This window comes from Fringilla coelebs (assembly GCF_963513975.1).
Source record: "Fringilla coelebs genome assembly, chromosome: 8".
NCBI lineage: Eukaryota > Metazoa > Chordata > Aves > Passeriformes > Fringillidae > Fringilla > Fringilla coelebs.
Window position 1 is genome coordinate 4,627,864 of NC_140066.1, and position 14,137 is coordinate 4,642,000.

Genomic DNA, 14,137 nt, shown 5'->3' on the forward strand with positions numbered 1-14,137 from the left:
CTAAAGAATAGAGCAGGGATTTATTCAAAGGATCTCCTCCATGGATCCACCTTGGGCAGCACAAGAGCCCAGCCAGGGCTGCACTCAGGATGGACCAAAATGGTCCCAAAATGCACACCCAGTCACTGTGGGGTCTGTCACTGGGATCAGTTCTGCTCCATTTGCATCTTGCAGTTCACTGTCCCATCCCAGCTCCAGCCCCTGCAGTCCCATCCTTGTTTTTTGCTCTTCATTCTACTGTTGTTTGTGCTCTTGGACTGAGATTTGGGTCATTTGTCCTTGGTCCCCAGCTAGAGCAGGAATTGTGTTGTCTCCCTGCTCTGTGCAGAGAGCTCACCATCCCTTCATGTGAAGCTCACAACTGCACACTACAGCAGCACAGAATGTGAAAAACACAAAAGCTAAAACTTCAGGCATCACTCTTAAGGCATCACTCCCACCTTTCCAAAGCCTCAGCAGCATGCCAGGCTCCCCAAGGACACCCAAGGACAGGTCAGACCTCCCTGCCTGCCTGGATGGGAGACACCTGGGCATCCCAGCCCTTGTGAGAAGTGACAGTAAGGTCCAAAAGCATCGTGTTAGCAAAGGGCAATTCACAAAATCCCTGCAGGGCTCTCTGGAAAAGCCCCAAGCTGGAGGTCTCACCAGCAGCAAGAGGTACAAGGCAGAGCTGGTGCTCAGCCACAGCCACAGGAGCTGCCTGTGCCAAGGTGTTTGTGCCCCACCTGCAGCCTGTGCCCAGCCAGCCACACCCGCTGTGGGAACCCAGGGCATCCCTCTGTCTGTCCCTGATGGCTCCAGCCCCTGCCAGGGGGCTCAGAGACCCTGGCACAGAGCCCAGGACACCTGTGACTTTGATTGTGACCCATGGAGCAAATGACCAGCTTTGTATGAAGAATTACAAGTCAGGAGAGTTTAAGTAGAATAATAGTTAGTTTGCCATCGGGTGAAAAATAGATTTTTGGGGTTTTTAGAATGGAGCTTTGGGGTCCCAAGATGGAGGAATTTGAGTGTGCCCTATCCTTCTTCTTTCTTCCTCCTAGCCTCCATCTTCTGGGTGATGGTGGCACTTTTGGATTGGTTTAGAGTAGAGACAGACTGTCTAACATGCAGGCTGGTCACTCAGCCTCTTATTCCATCTTCTCCCAGGTGTGCTCGTGCAGAGGGTGTCACAGGGCTCAAGGCTGTGTCACATCCCTCTCAGGGCACAGCAGTGTCACCCTGCTGCCTGATCCATCATTTCCCCCCGTCACACAGGGCAGCAGCACACCCAGGAGTCGTGGAGTGGGGCACAGGGCCAGCCCCAGGCTGGAGAGGAGCCTGCTCTGCCTGCTCTGGGCTTTTGGAAATGTCTTCCCTCACCTGTGAGCATGAAAATCCCACTGCCAAGAGTCAGAGAGTCGTGGGTGGAACCCATCTAGGTTGGAAGGACCTTAAAGCTCAGCTCATCCCACCCCTACCATGTGCAGGGACACCTTCCACCATCCCAGGCTGCTCCGAGCCCCAAAGTCCAGCCTGGCCTTGGGCACTGCCAGGGATCCAGGGGCAGCCCCAGCTGCTCTGGGCACCCTGTGCCAGGGCCTGCCCACCCTGCCAGGGAACAATTCCTCATTCCCAGTATCCCATCCAGCCCTGCCCTCTGTCATTTTGAAGCCATTCCCTGTATCCCATCCCTCCATTCACTTATCCCAACTCCCTGCAAAACACCTTTTGTCAAACAACATTCCAACACCATGCAGATGTTCTTTCAGCTCTGATTTTCCTTTCCTTATCTCCCTGTGCTTCCCTTTTCCAGGGGCAGCCACAGCTGCTCTGGGAAATCCATTCCAGGGCCTGCCCACCCTTCCAGGGAACAATTCCTCCCCAATATCCCACCTAAACCCAACCTCCTTCAAGTCCTCAAAGGTTTGAGGACTTTCACTGCTCCCCTTGACTAAGCTCCACAAGAGTTCCTCAGTAAAAACCCAGCTGCTTTGTGGTTTTGGCACCTTCTGTCCTTCCACCACAGGTGGAACAACCCCAGGTGCTGAATCACAGGCTCACCTCAGCACTGACACACTGCTCCAATGGCCTCATTCCACAGCCTGAGGATGCCAGAGAAGTCTCTGCTGCCTTTCCAGCCTCTGTTATTATGAATTTATCACTGCTGTTACTGCTAGCTAGGACCTCCACTGGAGAATGAGTGGTGGGGTGAGAAGGCAGCAGTGTGTGAAGCAGGGCAGGGGGGATCCTGCCCCTCTGCCCCACTCAGGTGAGACCCCACCTGTGCACAGTCCTGGTGCTCCCAGCATAAGGAGGGCATGGAAATGTTGGAGCAGGTCCATGGAGGTGCTGAGGGGTCTGGAGCACCTTCCCTCTGGAGCCAGGCTGGGAGAGCTGGGAATGCTCAGCCTGGAGAGGGGAAGGGTGTGTGGAGACCTCACAGCTCCTTCCAGGGCACGAAGGGGAAGCTGGAGAGGGACCCTGCAGCAGGAACTGCAGTGACAGGACAAGGGGAATGGGTTCAGATTGACAGAGGGCAGGGCTGAATGGGATATTGGGAATGAGGAATTGTTCCCTGGCAGGGTGGGCAGGCCCTGGCACAGGGTGCCTAGAGCAGCTGGGGCTGCCCCTGGATCCCTGGCAGTGCCCAGGGCCAGGCTGGACTTTGGGGCTGGGAGCAGCCTGGGACAGTGGAAGGTGTCCCAGCCCATGGCAGGGGGTGGAATGAGATGATCTTTAAGGTTCCTCCCACCCAAACCACTCTGGGATTCCACATTCCCAGAGGGATGTGTGTCCAGGTGTGCTGGCCAAGGTGTGACATGGAAGGCCAAAGTTTCCAGCCAACAAGTCCTGGAACCTGCCCGAGTCCCAAACCCCATGTTTCAAAAGTTACACCTGGTGGTGAGGTGTGCTGCTGGTTAGCTCCACACTTCCCAGCCATCAGGCAGCATTGCTGCTGGATGCCTTTCCTGCTCTCATCTCAGGCACCACAGGACTGCAACCCCACCTGCTGCTGGCACAACAGGAAGGGAACCAGCTGTGTCCCCACTGCTGTCCCTCAGGTGCAGGTCTGCTGCTGCTGAGTCACCTCCTGCGAGGCAGATGGTGCAAGCAGCACGTTCCTCAGCTCTGGGGCTGGGGCTGATCCTCTCCTGGGCTCTCCATGCCCACCTTCCCTCCAGCAGCTCTGTGCCAAGGGTGAAGCAGCCACGGATCACCTGGCATCCTGAGCTGGGGCAGGGAGCAGCACCCTGATGTTGGCAGTGGGACAGTGCCAGCTCTTGTGCAATCCCTGCCAGATAAACACCAGAGCCTTGCAGAAACCTCAGAGAACACAGCTCAGGTTGAAGAGCCCGATGAGTCCTTATCTCCTTGTACTTTTCCTGGTTTAAAGTCCCCTTGGCTGGGCTGGGATGTCTCTGGTTTGCACTTTTGGTGGGGGTTTTGGCCGTGCTGGGGTTGCACAGTGGAGCTTGAGGAAGCAGCTGATCTTTTCACAACACCTTGTTGGGGTTGTTCATGCAATCATTCCATTCTCTCTAATGAAATGGAATAAACAAAAGCATAAATGTGGGTTGGGAAATAATGGAGATGTGCTCACCGGTGTTTCTTCAGTAATTCCTCCCCTGTTCAGAAGAGCCCAGAACAACCCTGGACTTTTTGTCCTTCTTCCTTGATCTCTCTTCATTGGCTTTAAAGTGTATTTTACAGCTGAAAAAGTTTGGTTTGTGGCTGAACAGACCTGGGGCAACATGAGTAAAATTTCTCAGTAAAGAAACACTGGCAGTTTCCAAATTTGGTGCCGTGGTGCTCTTGAGGTTGTTTCCCAGCACACTGGAGACGAGCTGATCCGGCTCAGCTTTGCCAAAGCCCTGCTCAGGGCTGGCAGGGAGCAGGAACGTGTCCCACAGGACACAGCCCAGGGCCAGGGGGATCACAGAACCACAGAATGAACTCAGTGGGAAAAGCTGAGACCATCAAACCCAGCCTGGGATCTGACACCTCCTCATCAACCAAACCATGGCACTGGGTGCCACGTCCAGTCTTCTTTAAACATGTCCAGGGGTGGTGGCTCCCTCCACCACCTCTCTGGGCAGGCAATCCTAGACCCCAATCACTCTCCCAGTGAAGGATTTTCTGCTGATGTCCAACCTAAACTTCCCCTGGCACAGCTTAGGGCTGTGTCCTCTCCTTCTGTCAGTGGTTGCCTGGGGGAAGAGCCATCAAGGATCAACACTGGTTTGTGAGGTTTTGGAGAAAATTACATCTGATCTTGGTTTCAGCTAACTGTGGCTTGAAGTGCCACCACATGAAAATGCAAGTCTCAAAACTAGTCTCTTTCTCTCTCTCTCAGAGGTTCATCTAACAAACTCAAGAGAAAATTGGAAAATGACACTGGAAATAGCATGGAAATTGCTGTGAGCTCCTGAAATAAGAAAGCACAGCATTTTCAACCAAATGAAAAGCCCGAATCCACTTAGCAATGCCTCTGGAAATCGTTGTCAAGCTGCAAAGGATCAAAAAGATGTGAAAAGGCAGCGCACCATCGGTCATAACTCCATGAAGCCCTGTCCTAGATTAACTCTGGGACAAATCAGTTTCCAAATAACCCCACAGGCCAGCAGGTTGCTTAGAGCAGACACCAGAACAATCCTTGGATTGCTTGCAAAAGCACCACCACTTCTCTTCAAGCCTGTGCCTGTGGGAGGGAGGCTGTGCTGGGGTTGTTCAGCCCCTGTGCCCCACTCCTGGGTGTGCTGCTGCCCTGTGTGATGGGGGAAATGATGGATCAGGCAGTAGGGTGACACTGCTGTGCCCTGAGAGGGATGTGACACAGCTTTGAGCCCTGTGACACCCTCTGCACGAGCACACCTGGGAGAAGATGGAATAAGAGTGACCAACATCCTCCCCACGTGTGGCTGAGGCTGGTTTGCCTCCTGCCACGGCCATGCCAGGAGGTGGAATTTCACAATGTTTGTTCTGCAAGCAGAAATGGGTTTGCTTCCAAAACACACATCTTGGTTCATTATTGATCCTTTGACAGCTCAAAGTACCTGTCTGAGCCAGAACTTCACCAAAGTGCTCTGTTGGGACAGAATGAAGATAATGCATTGCTAACACTGATAACTGCAGGAGTTATCAGAAACTTCATAACCTGAACAGAAAGAGACTAAACCCTGTGCTTTTAATGAGTTTTCAGAGGTGAAAAGTTCTTCTAAACCAAATTTGAATAAATGGCAGGTGGGGGGGATGAGCGTGGTTGGCTTTGATGATCTTGGGGGAGTCTCTTAAGGATTCTGTGATTCTGATTTCCTGCCAGCTTTTCAGAAGTTTGCAGGGGGAGCAGCACCTTGGCAGCCTCTGTGTGTGTTTATTTCCCAAGGTGGAGGAGTCACCCTGCATTTGCATGGATATCCACGGCATGAGCACAGTGCTCACTGTCAGGTGCTGCTCCAGGGCATCAGCAGCTGATCACAGAGAGAAAAGATGTCATTACAAATATCCTAAGTGAGGCAGCTAATCACTGGCCATCCAGGCAGATCCCATCTGACCTATAGCCTCATTCCTGCACCCTGGCATTGCCTCACCCTGCCCTGCTTTCTGCTGTGGTCGGCGCCAGCTGTAAGGGTAGAAAGTGAAACGCTTTGAGCGCTGGTGTGCCACCACCTCCAGACTCCTGGGTGGAACTCTGCTGCTCAAACCCCACAGCTTGGCCCTGGAGAGCAGCTGTGCTGGGCTCCAAACCCTCCTCATCACCCACCTCTTCCCTCTTCCCTGCTGGTGGCATCTGCCAGCACGACCAGCCACTGGAAATGATCCCTGAGCACGAGGAGCATTGGGCAAGCAGCTCTCCCTCACCTGCCCCTGGTGAGAGCCCTGTGCTGAAAACCCCCACACCCACAGAATCCTGGAATGGTTTGGGTTGGGAGGGACCTCAAAGCCTGCCTCATTCCACCCCTTCCACCATCCCAGGTGGCTCCAAGCCCTGTCCAGCCTGGCCTCGGGCACTTCCAGAGATCCAGGGGCAGCCACGGCTGCTCAGCATCCTCCCAGGGGACAATTTCTCCAGGGTTTTAACCTCTAGTGAACAGTACAACCACACAGAGCCCAGTAGACCCTATCCAATTTATTATTATTATTATTATTATTATTACTATTATTAGTGCACATTTGTGAAAAGAGAACCTTATCCTTTGCCCTGCTTGCTCCCAGGCATATTTTAAGAAGACAGGCAATTTCACAAACTGGCAAATTCACAATTCCTCCTCTGGTCAAGGGGTTATTAACAATTCAATCCAGAAACAGATTTATTAACAATTCAATCCAGAAACAGATTTAGGCTCCTTACTGCTTTCCACCACACTCTTCTTCCCTCTCCCTGAGGGGCAGCAAAAGGTGGCCTTTGCAGCTGGGTTTGTGCCTTGGAACAGCTTGAAGTGGTGCAAAATGGTGCATCCTGCTAGAACTCACTGGAACTCCTTTTTGCACGGGTAAGATCATCCAAATCAGCACGAATCTGAGAAAGATGTCCCCTTTCTTGGCAGACTGGGGGGTTCTCATGGATACAAACCCATGGCCAGTCTTCATTGCCAGCAGGCAGGACGTTTGTAGCTCCTGAAGGGAGGCAGTGAGTGCCAGGGCGTTGGATTCTTGGCGTGGAAGTGTGGCCAGAAGGTGAATAAAGCAGGACACATCCACCACATGGCTTCATCCCAGCAGAGCTGCTCCTGTGGGACACCAGCATCCAGGAGGGCAAACAGCTGTTTGCAGCTGGGAACCCCAGCTGAAGGAGCCCAGAGTCCACACAGGCCACCAGGAGCCAAGTGCCACTAAACTGGTGGCCAGGGAGGCACGTGGAGACTCGGGGTGTGAGGGCTGTGCTCAGCTTCAGCCAGCTGAACCTCAATCCAGAGTGCTCCCCCAGCCATTGGATTACCTGCTTTTCCTCAATATCAATTCAGACCAAGTGCAGCAGTTTATTGAGCTTTTCCCCCCCAATTTTTCTTCTTTTTTTTTTAAAAAAATTATTTCCCCCCTTTCCCCCGTGGATGAAAGAAGTCATGGAGAAGGCAGCAATCACTGCTCCAGCTCTAGGCACCCTTCTCCATCAGGTCAAGCATTTCTTTGTAGACCTGCTCGTAGACCTGCTTGCCCCAGAGGAAGTCAAAGTGGACAAATTCGGGGATGTACTTTTTGTAGGCCACGTTGGAGATGCGGGGCAGGGTGATGTTCACATCCTCAGGGGCTGAAATCCAGTCCTTGCCCCCATACCAGGCAGCCAGGGGGGTTTTCATGTTCTCCAGCTCGTAGAAGGGAGGGGTGGTCTGGAAGACAGGAGGGAGGCAAAGGGCAAGACAAAAATTCAAAGTGTGCCCTGGTGGCTGCTTGGAATTCCTCCCTTCTCCCAAGGGACAGGAGAGGAGCTATCACCAGGCAGCCTCACCGTGCCTTGGGCTCCTGTTCTTCTCACCAGAGAGTCAAAAAGCCATCTGAGTGACTGAGTCACTTGTTTTTGTTAGGAAGTTACCAACCTGCTTCCCCACACGAAGCAAACTCCATAGATACCATGTAATTCATGGAATCACAGCCTGGTTTGGGTTGGGATGGACCTCAAACATCCCATCTTGTCCCAGCTCCCCTGCTTCTTCCACCAGCCCAGGCTGCTCAATTCCCCAAATGCAGTCTCAGCCACTGCAGTATTTTCACCAGAATATTTATTTATTTGTTTTCCCCTCTGAGCATTCCTCTCTCTTACCTGGTTGTAATGGAGCACGTTGTCACTGCCATAATCATAGTGCTTGAATTCCCCAGTCTGATAGAGCTGGAAAAGGAGAGTTATGTTCATTATCCACCTCTGAGAAAGGTAAAAGAGGTGACAGGGGATTGCAGTGCTCCCTCCTGCCACCAAGGCTCGGGGAACCCATTTTTACACTTGGATTTTGGGAGGAGAGCCCAGCCCCAGGAAGACCACAGTGAAGAACCTGGAGTGCAACCAAGAGACTCAAAGGAGGCACGAATCAGGCCACTTTGGGCAAGTTTTTTGTGTGCTGTGGTCAGTGCCAGCAGCAGAAGGAGGTGAGTAGAACATTTTCAGTGATTAGTTGTACCATTAGTGGCCTTACTGACCCTCACTCTGCCATCTCCTGTCCTGGTTTATCACCAGCCTTTGTCCCACCTCCACCTCCTACAAGCACCAAGGATTCCTTCTTGTTGGGATAAACAACCTCCTCTGCAGCAGGGTTTCAGGGCAGCTTTCTCTCCCTGCCTCACCCAGCTCTGCAGGGGGAGCAGGGGGGATTATCCCCAGTTTTATTCCCAGATTATTCCCTGAGCAGAGGGAGGAGAGCACGAGGTGTTACCTGGCGCCAGTGCAACATGTTTTTTAGGGATGTGGAGTCAGGGTAGCGGGCCAGGTAGACATCCATGCGGCTCTGCAAGACCATCAGAGAGGTTTATTCTCTGTCCCCACCCAAAAAAACCCCACATCAGAAATAAACCAAACCTGCTCAGAGCTGTAGGGGACCCTGCAGCACCGTGGTAGGAGCCTGCCTGGCTCTCAAGGCAAAGCAAGGCTCCATACCCCGTGCTCAGGATCCTTCTGCAAAGCTCACCTCTGTGTGCTGTCCCTAATAAATTTCCTGCTTGGAATATGAAGGAATTACACCAACTTTGCTTGAGAACCCACCCACCCTGGTGCCTCCAGCCTGAATTTTTCTGCCAGCCAAAGGTGTGGAGGCAGCAGGTGGACAGGTTGGGGCAGGGAGGAAGGGGATGTGTGGAGAGGGAAAAGCTGCAGTGCACATACCACGTTCAGGCTGTTGGTGAAGCCCCCAGGCAGGTAAAACACCAAAGAGCACATGGTTTTCAGCATGGGGTAGGTGCACATGGTGGAAATCACTTGCTTCCAGACCACACCCTCATCAAAGACCACTGTCTGGCCTAAAATGATCTGTGGAAGTCAGAGGGGGGGATCAGTGGGGTGTATCTTTTGCCTCCAGGCGCTCCCCACCTCTTTGCTCACCCCTGAAAGCTGCTGACAGCTTTGCTGTGCTTCCTCATTTTGGCTTTTCAGAAAAGGCCACGGCCCTGCAAGAGCCCTGACCTCCCTAGGAGAGGTTTCCCCAGGGAGAAGGGACCCAGAACCAACTCCTGTTAGCAGTTCCCTGATGAAGGCTGGACAGGAGGATGATTTGCCTGCCCTCCAGGCTCACAGCACAAACAGAGGTGCAGGTGATAGCCAGCCCTGCCTGCCCCAGGTGACCCTCCCGGTCCTTCCTCCCCTCACACCTCACCTGTGCTGGGGACACACCTTAATCAGAGCCTCAGGCAGGTCAAACACCCTCACCAAGGGGGACTTCATGTTGGAGTTGACGGTGATGGGAGCCAAGGCGAAGAACATCTTGATTTTGCGGTCCAGCTCGGGAATGGATGAGAAGGCAATGAAACCTGGAAGCAAGCAGACCCTGCCCTGTTGTTTCACCAACTTCCAGGTGTGTGTGCCCACCAGAAGGCCCCTCAGAGGTGGCTCTGGCAGCAGTGAGATGAACCCAGTTTGGGGCTACCAGTGTTCAGAACACTTCTGTTAAAGCAATTAAAGCAATCACCTGCGTTTTCCCCTTCTGTGGTTTGGAAATGCCTGGACATTTCCCTCCCTGACCAAGCTTTTAGGAGCACTCCCTGGCCAAGGTTTTAGGAGCTCTCTCAGGCTGGGGATGCACACCTGGTGTGACTCTGCTCCCCTCCTCAGTACCTGTGGTGGTGCCTTGGGAATAAGCCACGTAGTAGAGCTGCTCCTGCCCCGTTTTCTGCAGGATGTAGTTGATGGATGCAGGAAGGTCATACATGGCCATCTCATGGAAGCTGCAGGGGAGACAGGCACTCAGCACCCCTCCTCCAGCCTGCAGACGCTGCTGGGGGAACCAGGGACCTGCCATGCCTCCAGTTCCAGGTAAAATACCTGTAAGCTGAGTATTCCTGCTGGTAGAACCCAAACTCCTGGTGCTTCCGTGACCAGCTGTTCCCCCGGCTGTTCCCGATCCAGACGTCGTAGCCGGCGTCGGCCAGGATGAAGCCCAGGCTGCTGTTGGGCAAGTTGGTGACCCAGTTGCTTCCCTCCAACACCAGGCCATGCTGCAGGAGGACCACGGCCTTTGGAGCTGGAGGAAGGAGAGGAGGAATCCTTTTCTCTGAGCAAAATCCATCATTCACACCCAGGTGGTGTTTTGGCAGCATCCCCTGGGATGGGACACCGGGGCAGGGACACTGTCCTCTGTCCTCTGTCCTCTGTCCTCTGTCCTCTGTCCTCTGTCCTCAGCCTCTCTGGGGAGGTGTTTTGGAAGAAGGCTGGGGCAGAAATCTGGGTTTTTTTTGCACTTATTTGCCATATCTGTGACAAGAGCTGGGCATCACCCCACCCCTGTTTTGACAGGAAGATCCCCAGATGGTGAGGTGGCCCTGGGTGGGACAAGGAAGGATGCAAAATAGTGGGATGGCATTGGATTGGCTGCCTGGCTTGGTTTCCTTTCCTCACTAATGGCTTTTTGCTGCTCCACTCGCTGGTTTTGAGCTGAGGGAAAACCTGGGGCAAGATTTCTCTGCCCCGTTCATCCTCCTTCCTCTTTGGAGCAAATCCTCTCAGAGCAAGGTGGGCACCTGCATTTCTTCTGCTCCCAAAGCTATTTGCCTGGTTTTCCTACAGGGACAGCTTCCTCCTGGAGCACTATCCTAGGTTAACTGTATGATGCTTTTATCCCCAATCACCTTGTTTATGCTGAATAACAAGTTTTGTACCTTTAGGACTTATTCTAAAGAATAAAGGGAAAAAAAAAAAAACAAACTGCTGAGTTTATTTTCAAACACTCACTCACTCCTCCACATTCCTTCTCCTAAACTGTGTTGTCTGCAAATAGACAAACAACAAGAGAAAGCTCTCCTTTATTTTAATTAGCTAGACTGTAATTTTTTCCCTTTTCTTTAAACCTGTTCAAACCTCCTCTAAACTGAACACCCAAAAAACCACCAACAGCTCACACCTGTAACCCACCAGAAGCCACAGCATTTCCAGCAGCAAAAAGACCAATAAGAGACTAAGTAAACTAAGCTGCAATAAAGAAAAGGGACTTTCTGAGTCTGTCATCTCTTTTAAAACAGCAAAAAATTGTATTGTTCAATACTGTTTTAAGTTTTATTGTTCTAAAAAAGCCCCTTTAAAAGTTCTCTCCCAAATTTTCCCTAAACCAAAGCAAACACAAGCACCCACCCCAGGGTGAGGCAGCCTTGGCTGTGGGTTATTCCAGCCCAGCAAAGCTCTCAGGGTGCCAGGGCCAGGCAGAGCTTCCTGTGGCACTTACGGGGACAGAACATGTTGGAGGGCTGTGCCCCTGCCTTGTGGGGCAGGCTGAAGCTCCCTGGGCTGTCTCTGCCGTGGGGGATCCTCTGCAGGGTGAGGAAATACCCATCCTCCGTCAGCACCTCGTGCTCCTCGTAGGGGTACCCGTGGTGCCGCACTATTTCGCCCTGTGGGGAGGGAAGGACAGCAAGGGACAGTCCCCAGGGAGGGACAGGGGGTCCTCAGGGGTGGCAGGGCTTGGCTGGGCAGAGACATCATGCTGGTGGTGACTCCAGGGGGAAGCTGGGCTCGGGACCTCCCAATGTCCCCGTGGTGATGCCGTGACTCCAGCCAGAATTTTTGGTGAAGAACTGTCACTTTTGGTGCTGCAATCAAGAGCAGGGCAGCACAGACAGCCCAGCTCTGAGCCTGAGAGGGCTGTCCTGACCAAACCTGCTGACTTGGATCAAAGTCCTCCCCCCATAAACGCCTGCCATAAATCTCCGCGTACGTAAGGGCAGGGAGACAAATATCTCACAAAATCCTGGTGTCAATCCTGGGTGAGGACACACAGAGCCCGTGGGTCTTGCACAGATCATGTGGGTAACTTGCTCAACCAAGCAGGAAAAGAAGGCACTTACAACATCCATGGACACCTCGGGGTTCTCTTCTGACTTTGCAGCCACCAGCATGAAACAAGAAATAGTGAGGAGCAGCCACGCCATGGTGCTCTGCAAAACATTGCCAAAACCTTGAGAGACTTTGCTGGCACTGGCACAGAAACAAGAAATGGTGAGGGACAGCCACGTCAGGATGTTCTGCAAAATGTTGTCAAAACCCTGAGAGACTTTGCTGGGGCAGTTCTCTTGATGTGCACTGCACTTCCACCAGGATGTCAACCTGGCCCCTCCTCGGGCAAAATGATCCTAAACCAGAAGTCCTCCAATTCTGAAAATGGTTCTAAACCAGAAGTCTTCCAGTTCTGAAAATGATTCTAAACCAGAAGTCCTCCAATTCTGAAAATGATTCTAAACCAGAAGTCCTCCAATTCTGAAAATGTTCTAAACCAGAAGTCCTCCAATTCTGAAAATTAGCAAAAAAGATTTTTCTGATCTCTAACAAAGCCAGAGCCCAAATTTCATCACATTTTAATCCTATTTTCTCCATTAGGCCCTCTTATATCCAGAAACATGCAGATGTACAGGCACCTTGGCAAACCTGCTTTTCGAGGAGGTGATTAAGAATCATTAATTTTAGATAATTTCTTGGATAGTTGGAAGAATGGGTTGTTTTGCTCCTCTGACCTAATGAGGAGCAAACCACCCAAATTTAAGTTGCAGGGCCGTGTTCTCAAGAAGAAATCAAACAATGTGGTTTGCTTGGCTTCTCCTTATGGCTGAGAGAGACCCTGGGGTACCCATGGCTTGTTTTTGCAGACCTGAGTGAAATGCCATCTCAGGACACCCCTGTCCTTCCTGGGAAGGATTTTGGTGTCTGCTTCAGCTTGTTCCAACCACAAAACATCTCCCTGTGCTATTTTACCTGGCAGAATCACAGAATGCTCTGGGTGGAAAGGCACCTTAAAGATCATCTTGTTCCAACCCCTCTGCCATGGGCAGAACCCTGCCATATAGGAACGGGTAAATTTATTGGAAGTGATAAATTTACAGCAGAAATACTCCCTCAGCTGCTTAGAGGAGTTCAGTGCTGTGGAGAATTTAGCAGGCACCTGCCAAATTCCCTCTGAATGCCAATGCCAGGTGCCTTGCAGGTGAAACAGAGGAGATTCGGGAGCAGGTGTCTGTCCCTTCCCGGCTGTCCCCGACCCTGCCGCGGGCTGCCCGTGCTGCGGGAGGTGACAAAAGCCACCCGCTGTGTCCGCAGCGGGTCGCAGGGGAGGATGAGCGCACCTGCAGCGCTCACCTGGGCACAGCCCTCGGGCACCTCCCGCTCTCAGCGCCGACCCGGGGGGACCAAGGGACCCCCACCATCACCCCCGGGTGCGATCTGGGGACACCGTGTGTCACCTGTCGCTGGCTCCACGAGGCTCTGGGGTTGTTATTTTAAAGGCGAGGCTTTAGCAAAGCAAGGAGAGAGAGGCTGAGCGCGTTTTTGGTGACGCAGCGTCAGGAGAAGGGCATGCAAATTCCAGGGCAGAGCCTCGCCTGGGATGGATGGCCCTTTCCTCCCGACAGCCAGCTTGGGAAAACATTCCCTTTGTGAAACGTCCCTCATCCCCGGAGGATATCCCAGAGGTGCAGCAGGGTAAAAGACACCTCTTTTAGCAGCAGCAGCACGGTCCTGACCCCTCCGCAGACACTGCCACCCCTCCCCGGGCAGGACATTCCTTCGGAGCCGGGGCCGTCCCATCCCCGGGGCTCTCCAGGTGCCCTGTCCCGCTGTCCCCAGGGCTGGCACCGAGCAGGAGGGATTACCCGTGGCGGCCAGAAGAGCTGTGGCAGCCCTTGTCCCCGCTGTGCCCCGAGCAGAAGGTCCCCGCTGCCGCTCTCACCGGGCCGGCGCTGCCTCTGCTCCCGATTCGGGAGCGCCGGGAGCCGCCACTCCCTCCGGTCCCTCCTCCTGCCGGGCTGGAATTCTCCTCGGGGCTGCTGCGCTGCCTTGGGAATGACTCCGTGGCGCTGGGAAGAGCTGAGAGCTGTGACAAATGCCTTGGTTCCAGCTGGCGGAGTCATTTGGCGTGGCCGTGACCTCTGTGAACCGCGGGGTGGGCTCTGAACCGCACCGGGGATGCTGCTGGTGCTGAGTGGGACCAGCCCGGCTCATCCCACCCAACTCCGCTGGGAAAGCTCCTTTTGGCTCTTCCTG

The 14,137-nt window shown here is 53.1% G+C and overlaps 1 protein-coding gene across 1 annotated transcript; it reads right to left on the bottom strand.

Annotated features, from left to right (window-relative positions):
• Nucleotides 1-7,073: 7,073 nt before the first annotated feature.
• Nucleotides 7,074-13,804, bottom strand: LOC311156371 (lysosomal acid lipase/cholesteryl ester hydrolase-like; the record flags this gene model as incomplete). The annotated part of the gene is made up of 10 exons (XM_084210240.1): nt 13,747-13,804; nt 11,953-12,042; nt 11,334-11,499; nt 9,941-10,139; nt 9,734-9,843; nt 9,293-9,429; nt 8,789-8,932; nt 8,343-8,414; nt 7,739-7,804; nt 7,074-7,307 (listed from the first exon to the last, which is right to left on the bottom strand). The coding sequence occupies exons 2-10, from the start codon at nt 12,034-12,036 to the stop codon at nt 7,074-7,076; spliced, it is 1,212 nt and encodes a 403-aa protein (XP_084066366.1). The 5' UTR covers nt 12,037-12,042; nt 13,747-13,804.
• Nucleotides 13,805-14,137: the final 333 nt, after the last annotated feature.